General features: G+C 40.9%; 1 protein-coding gene across 1 annotated transcript in view; it reads left to right on the top strand.

The window, feature by feature from the left end:
• LOC308099524 (voltage-dependent T-type calcium channel subunit alpha-1I-like) overlaps positions 1-11,788 on the top strand; it is a gene marked incomplete at both ends in the record, with an annotated part of 243,251 nt that overhangs the window by 187,332 nt on the left and 44,131 nt on the right. Inside the window, 5 exons of the mRNA XM_080448267.1 lie at positions 704-708; positions 1,417-1,506; positions 3,380-3,572; positions 7,379-7,530; positions 8,687-8,796. Coding sequence (XP_080304393.1) covers positions 704-708; positions 1,417-1,506; positions 3,380-3,572; positions 7,379-7,530; positions 8,687-8,796 — 550 coding nt within the window. The remainder of the gene's footprint in view (positions 1-703; positions 709-1,416; positions 1,507-3,379; positions 3,573-7,378; positions 7,531-8,686; positions 8,797-11,788) is intronic.

Here is an 11,788-nt window from a genome sequence, read left to right as displayed (position 1 = left end):
AGTTTTCAAATGTATAAAATGTATACAAATATTTTGAAAATAGCAGATCTACAAGCTCACAATGTGTCGCATCGCAACGCATTGTGAGCTTGTAGATCGGCTATTTTCAAATGGCCGAAATGTGTATAGGGCTGAAGTGGTTAATGCATGTTTCGTAGTAATATTCTAAATCAAAGATAACTAGTAACTAAAGGTTTCAGATAAATGTAGGGGAGTAAAAGTACAATATTTGCCTCTGAGATGTAGTGGAGTAGAAGTAAAAGTATTGGAAATTGGAAATACTTCAGTAAAGTACAAATACCTCAAAATTGTACTTAAGTACAGTACTTAAGTAAATGCACTTTCCACCACTGGTTATGCCGTCACTTTGTTCAATGTTCGTATCTTAACCATCTCTCCGTGTAGCTGTTGCACAGTGCTATAGAGTATTTAAAATACGCCCTTTCAACTCAAAATCACTGACGCAGCGTTTAAAAATGTCGCTCAGCAAATATCCCAGAGCTGCACATTTTACAGGACAGCAAAAAAATTATTACATTTCATTCAAGATGAATAAGTTAAACACAGATTAACTTGTTTAAACATAGCTATTGAATCTTCACTTGTCACTTGTCTATCAACGGCAGAACTTACATTTACATGACAGATGCAACAAGGGATTTTAATCTCTAATTGTCTATGGAGGCGCTTTCGTGTTCTACAGCACGGGTGGGCAACTTTGATGATGAGAGGGCCACTATATTTCCACACTCACTCCAGAGGGCCACATTGCATATACTGTCGGGCAGACAACTCTTATATCCGTATTTAAACCTTTTTCGTAAATGAATGCCGTACTTCGCCATATGTCACACAAAAGTTGCAAAAGTAGCCGATCTACGAGCTCAAAACGCGCCACAGTGTGACGCATTTTGAGCTTGTCGATCAGCTATTTTTGCTATTTTTGAATTGGAATCCTGATTGTTGTTTTTTTTGCCATTTTTGAATTGGAATCCTGAAAAGTAACATTTTTATTTAATTTCAAATGCATTTCGTTATACTTATGTTAACTTTATGAACTTAAATACAAATACATTGGACATAAAAAAGACAATAGAATTGTAATACTAGTCATTAAGCTACTAATATAGACTGAAGTAATTAAAGCGGGTCATGTTTGCATGTTTGGAATTGTAACAGCTGAAATCAATAATATATCAGTATTCCGATATTAACCTGCGGGCCGCATTAAGTGAAGGCATGTGGCCCCCGGGCCGCCGGTTGCCCATGTATGTTCTACAGGTATATAAGAGGCAAATTATATACTGGCTTAAAATCAACAAAGTTAGCATTTAACAGCTGCACATACAGAATAATATAATATGAATAACTGTGAATAATGGTGAATAATGAGTTGTTCTCCCTCTCTGTGCCCAGGCTCTCATGTCACTGTTTGTGCTCGCCTCTAAGGACGGCTGGGTCAACATCATGTACCATGGGCTGGACGCAGTAGGAGTGGACCAACAGGTAACACATCAAATACAATAACATTTGTGTTAGATCTGATTTCATTATAGACTCATGTTTAACCCATTTAGACCGGGAAATCATTTTTTGATTTATTTGGCTATTCAAAAATAGCAGATATACAAGTCGGCGCCGCGCTATGAGCTTGTAGATCTGCTATTTTTGAAAAATCGTGAAAATGTGTGCAAATCTTTGAATATATATCTTTTTTTTCAAAAGCAAACATTTGTAACTCAAATCTTTGCTTCTAGGGGATTTTACAAATGTCTTCTAAATCCTACAGTTAAAAAAAAAACGTATGTTTCTATATCAGTGGTTCTCAAACTTTTTCATGTCAAGGACCCCCAAAATGATATGTATTTGGCCGCCGACCCCCATCTCAAAAAATTCTGTTCCAGGGACCCCCATGAAGCAAAGATTTGAATTAAAAATGTTCGCTTTAAAAAAGATATATATATTCAAAGATTTGCAAAAAGATTCCACGATTTTTCAAAAAATACAAGCTCATACTACTGTATGAGCTTGTAGATCTGCTGTTTTTGTTTAGCCAAAGTATAACATTATGGATAAAGTGGTTACACAGATGCGTTCCCGGTCTTAATGGGTTAAATTGTGAGTTCATCTAAAGTGGCATAAACATACACATATTGTACGTGTAGAAATGTCACAGGTCAATGAAATGTCACTGGCGGTAGAGTGTGACGCAAAAGGTCACATTATGACATACTGTACTGTAAAGGATAATTATAGGATAGGGACTGTAATTCATATATATCTGTGGAAAAGCAGATGAATGCATTTAGGAACATTATATGGGTAGACAGCGCTCTCCCTACGTATACTGGGCTCTTAATTGGTGCAGTTATGGTTCAGTGTGTCCAGACTCCAGACAGCAATTAAATGTTAAAATTTTATTTTCATCTTTGGCTTTATCATGTAGACGTATGGACACTGGCTGTACTGATTAGACCAACCCATATATCAGTTTTTAATCAACCTAAGGGGGAAACGTTGTATACTGGTTGAAAGTTATTTGTATTTTTTTGTTGTTTTATTTCTTCTGTAAACCTCACGATCTCTATAAGTTGCCTGTAGTGCTTCCACTGAAGCAGCTGCTCTGGCATCACCCATTTCGGATGCTGTCAGTGCACCGAATGGGACATTATCACGTTTAATCAGACTATTGATTGGTCTAAATAGGTGAGATACTGACCTACCGACGGGGCTCAGTAGGTGTTTTGTATAAAGATTAGTTTTGGACCGCGACAGAGGCACGCCGTCTCAACTAAATCCAGTGAGTTGCTGTGCAATCGTAAATCATGTTTTGGGGAGAGCGTTTGCCCCAACTTTCATCAACCCACAGAATAACGACAAAACACCTACAGTACGTCGGTAGGTCAGTATCTCACCTACTTAGACCAATCAATAGTCAAACGTGATAATATCCCATTCAGTGCATTGACAGAATCCGAAGCCAGTGCTTGTATAGACTGCAGAGACTGGGTGCTTTGTGTGCTTTGTCTCTGACGTCTAAAAATGTATTGTCTGTCTACAGGGTGTATTTTTCTACAGTATCTTAAGTATAACAAAAACTGCCCAAAAAGAAAAAGAAAAAAAAGGATGTCTGCATTGTGATTTGCATCACAACAAGCAGGTTGGAAAGCAACACATGGTTAAATGACCAAAATCTCTGATGTTCTGCATATTGTTTCATCCCCCTCTCCTTCTCACCTCCCTTCCCTTCCCCCCCCTCTTTCTCCGTCATTCGTTCATTCGTTCCCTCCTTTTTGTCGCGTTCTCCTGCTGCTTCTCTCCATTTCTTCTAACCCCTCCCTGCCCCCCCCCTCCCACATGACCCCCCCCCCCCCTACAGCCGGTGACCAACACCAACCCGTGGATGCTGTTGTACTTCATCTCCTTCCTGCTCATCGTCAGCTTCTTCGTGCTCAACATGTTTGTGGGCGTGGTGGTGGAGAACTTCCACAAGTGCCGGCAGAACCAGGAGGTGGAGGAGGCCAAGCGGCGCGAGGAGAAGCGCCAGCGTCGCATGGAGAAGAAGAGGAGGAGTAAGAGAGGGAGGGAGGGAGGGGGACACGAGGGTGGACGCACGCACGCACGCACACACACACACACACATACGTGTGCGCGCACGCACATATTGTTGGTGTCAGGCAGAAACCTTGTATCTCCAATTTTATCTTTTAATGTTTTTTTTCTTTTCCCAAATGAATGCCCTACATTGTCACGTGTCACGCAAAACTAGCGAAAAAAGCTGTTCTATAAGCTCACAACACGTCACGATGCAACACGTTTTGAGCCTGTAGCTCAGCTTTTTTTTCTCCGACTTCCCTCTCCTCTTCTCACACACGCACGCACGCAAGCACACACGCGAGCGCGCACACACGCGAGTGGGCACACATTCCATGCGGTTGCCTTTTGATTTAGTGCTTTGCCTCGTTAAGAGGAGACAATCTTTCGGCAAACGATTAATAATTTCCCATAATTGGAGGGGAAGTCAAGTGGGAAGGTCAAGAACGACAGCGGAGGAGGTGAAGAGTAGACTTCACGATGGAGAGAACAGAGAGCAGAGCAGGTGCAAAGAACGAGGGGACATGAATAGAGGGGAGAGAAATGACAAGAGGCATTAACTTTAATCTGTCTGTCCTTGTCTAGACACAATTTCATTCCTGAATTTACCCGCGGGGATCAATAGCGGTTTATCTTATTTCGTTCCGACAGGATCAAACAGAGTTTATTCAAGAAGAGAGCTTTGTTTTCCAATGTATGATTCATAAGACATAAGACTCCCATATTAAAAGCCGCAATACAGAACTTATTGTATTGAATACAACCTCATTTTAACCAATGCATGATGGCGTTTGTTAACACAATATAACTAGCACATCTGCAGTGGTTGGAGGTGGTCTCCCTATTCTTGCATTGATAATTGTTGACCCTGGTGCAGGGTAGGATACCTACTAGCTGACAAGTAGGCCTGCCTGAAGCTCATACACAGTATCTCCCCTGGCCAAGGCGGGATTCCATCGGATATATCGGTTGAAGTTTGGTCTCCTGGGTTTGAATCCCGGGTAGGACATACAACTTACATATCATTGCTGTTGGGCAGAAACCTCTTATGTCCATAATTCTAACAAGCAACTGTTTTGGTCAAATGTGATTTCCACCCGACAGAGACGATATGGAAACTTTAAACAGTTGTTCCACCATTGAGATTGGAAGTTAGTTGATAATAAAATGCACACTGTAACAATGTAGTAGTTCCTAAACCTAAATGTTGAAATGCAACGTACCTAAAAATTTAAGGTTTTTGTGGTCCAGAAACGTTGTCATTGAACGTTTCTGGGGAAACGTTCAATGACAACTGTGCAAGCATGGCCTTTAAACACCAACGCATACCACGATCAAAGCAGCACTGTAGTCTAGTTGGATGACACAGGCAGGCGGAGAGGCAGACAAGGACTAGTCTCGCGTGGCCAGACTGTTGCCTCCCACAATTTTCAAATGTTTCCGGTCATACAGTCTGGGACTCGGAACCTCTGATCATGATTAGAATATAAACCGGATGTGAAGCCTCCTCCCCACTTCCGTTTCGTCTTTACAGTTGTGCAAATTTATCCTAATATAAATACATCTAAGTATATTTAGCTTGCTGCTTAGCAGAAATGGAAATTAAAGAATAAAATGTAAAGATATTTTAAAATATATTTTCGTAACGGAAGTGCCAGTTTCCTCTCGGATTTCGGGAGGTGTAGTTCCAGACTCTATATAGCATTCAGAGATTGTGGAATAGTTGTCTGGCTACACGAGACTAGACAAGGACATTCAGAGACAGAGACTTAGAGAAACAAATAGAAATGGTCCCTCCTGCCATTTGCCTTGGGGCTCTCCTCCACTCACCTTGGTAACAGTGTATATAGCATAAGTTGCCTCATAAAGTTAAAGGGGAAATCCACCCATTTTCAATATTTAACTATGTCATTAATATAGCATAAAGGAGTTGTGTGGAAATAAGAAAAAAAAAAAAAAGAAATTAACATTGCAAAAAAATGTAACATTGCAAAAAAATTAACATTGCAAATTACACCATGATGAGTCATCACAGTGTAATTTGCAATGTTAATTTTTTTGCAATGTTACATTTTTTTGCAATGTTAATTTTTTTTTTTTTTTTTTCTTATTTCCACACAACTCCTTTATGCTATATTAATGACATAGTTAAATATTGAAAATGGGTGGATTTCCCCTTTAATCCTCAAACTGTCTGTTTTTTTTCAGGGGCAGCAAATGAAACATGTGGCAAATGGCCTCCATGGCTTGCTCAAAACGTGCATAATCAAACAGAGAAAACAAAACCTCCCCGCTGGGTTCAATGTGGTCGGATCATTCTGTCTTCTGGGTGCAAGCATGAAAAATGCAGGCAATGTTCAAAGTGGAAAACCAAGTTTTCCGGCGTGACAGAGTGCTGCAAGGAACACGGGAAAAAACAAAATACTGAAGTAACTTGCAGGCAGGATTCAACAGATTGCAGGCTTACAAACAGGGTTACTTGCTATTCACAGGCTAACATACACAGGCTGGCAAACACAGGACGACAGAAACACACTAGATAGAACATTCCTTCAAAATAGAAGTACAGAATGAATTATGACAAATCATGACAAGATGCCAGTTCTGGGAGAAAATAACGTGCGCTTGCATCCAGAGGTATTGAGTGTGCAGTTACATCTTTTTTTGTGGTTTGTTTTCCTGCTTCCTGCACCTCATGACACTTCTATTGGTGAGCATTTTATTCTGCCCACAAATGTTTACACCAATAACCATAGAATTGAGTATCCTGCTTCCTGTGGGAGGGTTAATTGCTTTTGAAGCTTCACCCAGCTGTTAGGAGTTAAGTGTCTCGGTCAGGGACACTTAGACAAGTAGACTGGGCGGGCGGAGGGTCGAACCGGCGATCGTGGGATTCCCAGACGGCCTCTAGCTCTCTCTCTCTATACCCACTCAGCTACGGCCGCCAGAAGCTGAATGAACCGCTAGCTCTGCATGCATGGCCTTTAAACACCAACGCACACCACGATCAAAGCAGCACTGTAGTCTAGCTGGATGACAGCGGTGGAATTGTATTATGTACCATGTACAATAGAGTTATACTGTACATGGAGCAAAAAGAACAAAGGCACTGGAGCAACGAGAACGAATTGAGGCCTTTTTATTGAAGGGACAAGTACAAAAGATGACAACGTTTTGATGCCAGTGGTGCACCTTCCTCAGGCCGGTTATTATGACCTGATGAAGATGTACCACTGATGTGGAAAAACGTCCTCTTTTGTACTTGCACCTTCAATAAAAACACTTTAATTTGTTCGAGTTGCTCCGGCGCCTGCTGCAGGTGTCTAGGGCTGCCACGATTATTATTACAAAACATACACTAACCACTTCAACCCTATACATTTCGGCCATTTGAAAATAGCCGATCTACAAGCTCACATTGTGAGCTTGTAGATCTGCTATTTTCAAAAGATTCTTTTTTGAGAACTTGGAAAATGGGCCATTCTGCATAATGAGCACTTTTACTTTTGGTGCTTTAAGTACATTTTTATGTCAATACTTTTGTACTTTTACTCAAGTAAATTTTGAATTCTGGACTTTTACTTGTAATGGAATATTTCTAGGTTGCAATATTGATACTTTTACGTAAGTACAAAATTTGAGTACTTTTTCCACCACTGCCCACAACCCACAACCTCCGTGGTGGTGGGCATGGACTTTACCACTGCGCCACCCACTCCGATCGCCCCAGCAGGCTTCTTGACTGTGTGTTATTCTGCTCCCTGTCACCCTGTCACCCTGTCAGAGGCGCAGAAGCTGCCATACTTCTCCAGCTACGGCAGCGTGCGTCTGATGATCCACACCCTGTGCACCAACCACTACCTGGACCTCTGCATCACCTTCATCATCTGCATCAACGTCATCACCATGTCCCTGGAGCACTACGACCAGCCCCGGGTAAGCTCTGTGTGTGTGTGTGTGTGTGTGCGTGTGTGTGTGTGCGTGTGCGTGTGCGTGTGCGTGTGCGTGTGCGTGTGCGTGTGCGTGTGCGTGTGTGCGTGTGCGTGTGTGTGTGCGTGCCATGTGTGTGTGCGTTCTTACATACAATATCTGTGTTTGGTGGGTATATAGACATCTGCATGATTAATGTTACAGTATAATGTAATGCGGTGCGTGCGTGCGTGCGTGCGTGCGTGCGTGTCTGTGTGTGCGTGTATGTGTGTGTGTGTGTGTGTGTGAGTTTGATAGAAAAAGGTACTTCCATGCACCCTCAATTTTCAATCTGAGTTAACCAATTTAGACCTGAGGCCGATTCTAAAAACCTGACCTCAGTTTTCTGAAAAACTAAAACTTTATTCAAAAATTTAAAAAAAATAAAGGTATTGAAAGGATTCAAAGGTAAAGTAACGTATAGGGGTTCCAGGTCTAAAATGGGTTAAGAGAGCAACCCCTTGTCTGAGCATGTAGTGCATATACTGTAGTTCTATGATCATGGGCCTTGATAGAACATGCTCGTCTACCCGCCTCACTTCGTGCAGCATGATGTCTACCTTTACGTCCTAAGGGATGGCCAGTCAACTAAGTTACACAACACACTGACGGTTCCTATATTTGGAATTTGCCATGCATTTTAAAGCTGAATGATACAGTAACACAAGTCGTTGAGCTCAGTGGCAAATGCATGAATTTTAGTTTTTAGTTTAGTTCTTTTTGGTATCACAGATATAATAAAGCCTCGCTGAACCACTAAAATGAGTCACTTTAATTGGTTTGTTCGAGACAACCATGATATATCATGACTACCAGATATGGCAATATGAAAATTATAAACATCCCAATTAAACGTTTTTTTTGTTATAATTGCATGCAGCATGACAAGAGTAAATGCAAAGAAGTAGGCCCTGCCGACTGCCGGCCCATTGAAGGCGGTTGTGTGTCCGTGCACGCGTGCATGCGTATGTGTGTGCATCCAAGTGTGTAGTTAGTGGGAACTAGATACTGCACTGTATACAGTTTTTGCCTCTAGCATGCATGATTTTATTCTACAAATAATGGTAATATTTCCAAACCCTTATGATTCTCCCTCTTTCTCTCTCTCTCTCTCTCTCTCTAGTCCCTTTCCCTCGGCCTGAAGTACTGTAACTATTTCTTCACCTCCATGTTTGTAATGGAGTCTATTCTCAAGCTCACCGCCTTTGGCTTTCGACGCTTCTTCAAAGAAAGGTACGGTGTGCACTGCACTTGATGTGTGTCCCTGTCTCTGCCTCTCTTATCTCTCTCAGCCTCTGTTACTTTTTACATTGTCTCAGTATACTTCATTATTTACATATGTATTTATTAAAAAATACGTTATAAGGACATAAAAGATAGTTATGCAGTAAGTTATCCTCACGCTTCCTCAAACAAGAAGCTATCTCGCCCAGAGGGCACACATGCACCCTTTGCTGTAAACATCAGCGTTCTTTCTCTGATGCGTCAGCTCTGTCTGCTGCTTTGCTGTTATTGTTTTGTTTTGTTTTTAAACCCTCGCATTTTTACCCACTGCGGGTGTAGCTGAGTGGGTAGAGAGGCCGTTTGTGAATCAGAAGGTCACCGGTTTGCCCCTCGGCTCACCAACCAGTGTACTGTACTGTATGTGTCGAAATGTCCCTGCGCAAGACAATTAACCCCTAACTGCTCCCCAGCCACTGTATTAATAGAACTCACTATCACTAATAGTTAGGGCAATTTAGATTATGTGCAAATGTACAGTGAGTGTGGCAAATACCCCAACAACAACTAAACCGAACACAATTGTTATTATTTGTTAGCTCCTTTGTGACCACTGGTGCCTTCTTCCTCCTTTGGGCGTTTGGAGGACTTTCCTTGTTGCCTCTCTCATACTCTCCATCTTCGAGGAAGGTCTCCCTCTTTGCTGCCGTTTCTCCTACTCAAACTCTTTGTCTATCCATTATCAATAATCCTTTCGACAGTATAAACCCTCGTCTTCTTTTTCTTCGCTGCCATTTGCTTTCAAAAGGTTTCCTTGTCCTTTGGGAAGCCATCAAGAGAAGCTGCCTCATGATGTTCATCTGTACCTAAAAGGCCTCCATCTCTCTTTGACCAACGCCAAGGCACTCTATCTTTGTTTCGACTTCTGCCAACTCTCTTTGCCGTGTTTCTCCCTAAGCTCGCCATCAAAGAAAGAGGTGTCTCTCAGTTTTACCACCAGCCTATTAGCTCTTGTGGTTAACATGCATCGTCTCGCGCTGAAGGACTTTTTCTGTCGAGCTGGACGTGACTTTCAGCCAGGCACTCCTTCCCCGCCATGCAGCGTCCACTTCAATTCCACATTCTAAGAAAAGTACATTTTGTTTAAAAATGTGCTCTGTGGGAGAGCTAAGTCACACTGCTCTGATCTCATGATTTGGCACATTAACTAGAAACAGCAAGTTTCTCTATACTGATATAGAGGGCCTTGTTCCCCACCTCATGTTCTTCCTGAAGCCGTTCTTCCCTCATGGAGATGTTATGAGCATCATTTGCCAGGATGTTTTCTCCTCTCTCAAGCCCCATCCTCTATATGTGTCTGTTCAACGCATCAATTTGCTGAAGCAAACAAAGTACATCAGTCTTCACCCGGAAGTACAAAAGAAAACAAGCATACAGGATAAGCTTCCATGTTAGTTATGACCAGTGTGGAAAAAGTAAAAAAAAAATTTACTTACGTAAAAGTATCAATACTGCTATGTAGAAATACTCTGTAAGTAAAAGTCCGGAATTCAAAATTTACTTCAGTAAAAGTACAAAAGTATTGGTATCAAAATGTACTTAAAGTACCAAAAGTAGAAAGTACTCATTATGCAGAATGTCCCGTTTCAAGTTTTCAAATGTATAAAAAATATTTTTGAAATACTGCACTGTATACTGTTTTTGCCTCTAGCATGCATGATTTTATTCTACAAATAATGGGAATATTTCCAAACCCTATGATTCTCTCTCCCTCTCTCTCTCTCTCTCTCTCTCTCTCTCTCTCTCTCTCTCTCTCTCTCTCTCTCTCTCTCTCTCTCTCTCTCTCTCTCTCTCTTCCTTTGATGAAAATAACTTTGGGCAGGGTCATTCATTTGGACAGCAGGCTTTATGTCTCACAATGCGTCGCATATTTTGAAATGGCCAAAATGTATACAGGGTTGAAGTGGTTAATGTATGTTTTGTAAAAATAATCAAAATCTACTAAGTAACTAGAAACAAAAGTTTTCAAATACTTGCAGTGGAGTAAAAGTACAATATCTGTCTCTGAGATGTAGTAGAGTAGAAGTAAAAGTACTTTAAATTGGAAATACTCCAGTAAAGTAAAAGTACCTCAAAATTGTACTTAAGTACAGTACTTGAGTACAAGTAGTTAGTTACTTTCCTCCACTGGTTATGACACAACATTGTATTAAAAAAACACCTTTCGTCAAATGATCATTAACAGTCATACTTTGAAATCGATGTTAAAATGTGTTGGCTACCTTCTCAGCCTATCAGGTTTTGTATTTTGCCAATGAAAATGACCAATTCCGACGTCCTGTTGATCCGACTGGCCCCATTATAACTAACCTTATCCCTATCCTTACACTAACCTAACGGTCGGAATAACGGGATGTCGGAATATGAGCGGATCCCTGACCACTGCTGAAAGAAAAACAATTAACAACATGGAAGATTTCTACTAATGGCACCCTGTATTAGAATGGTTATAATGGACAATGTCCCCTCATAATTGGTTGACCCCACTAGGTTAAAGAATGTTCAGGATTTAATTAACCTTAATTAACACGGTTTCATCTAACAAAACGTTATTTAATTGTATTTAAATGTGTATTGTCACTATACACAAACATAATTTATGTATCATAAAATCTTCATCGTACTGAAATTAAAAGCTGCCTGACAGACACAATGACTTTTTGAAACTAGGATCGTTTTAAGCATGATTTAGTGGTTAATTTATTTTAATTCCATCTTGACAGGAAAAAAAATTGGGTTGATCTTATAACGTTACTCCACGGTCATAAGGAAAGATGGATTTTACACAATCTGAGAACAGCGGATTACTGTAGATTTAACAAGTTGGAAGTGTCTCTCTCTCTCTCTCTCTCTCTCTCTCTCTCTCTCTCTCTCTCTCTCTCTCTCTCTCAGAGGACTAAACCTGACTTTACATGGCAATTTTAATTCTGACATTTAGGTGAAT

Source organism: Gymnoscopelus braueri (genome assembly GCF_963280865.1).
Source record: "Gymnoscopelus braueri genome assembly, chromosome: 13".
Taxonomy (NCBI): domain Eukaryota; kingdom Metazoa; phylum Chordata; class Actinopteri; order Myctophiformes; family Myctophidae; genus Gymnoscopelus; species Gymnoscopelus braueri.
The sequence above is the reverse complement of the archived record's forward strand: the minus strand, read 5'-3'. Positions and strand labels throughout refer to the sequence as shown.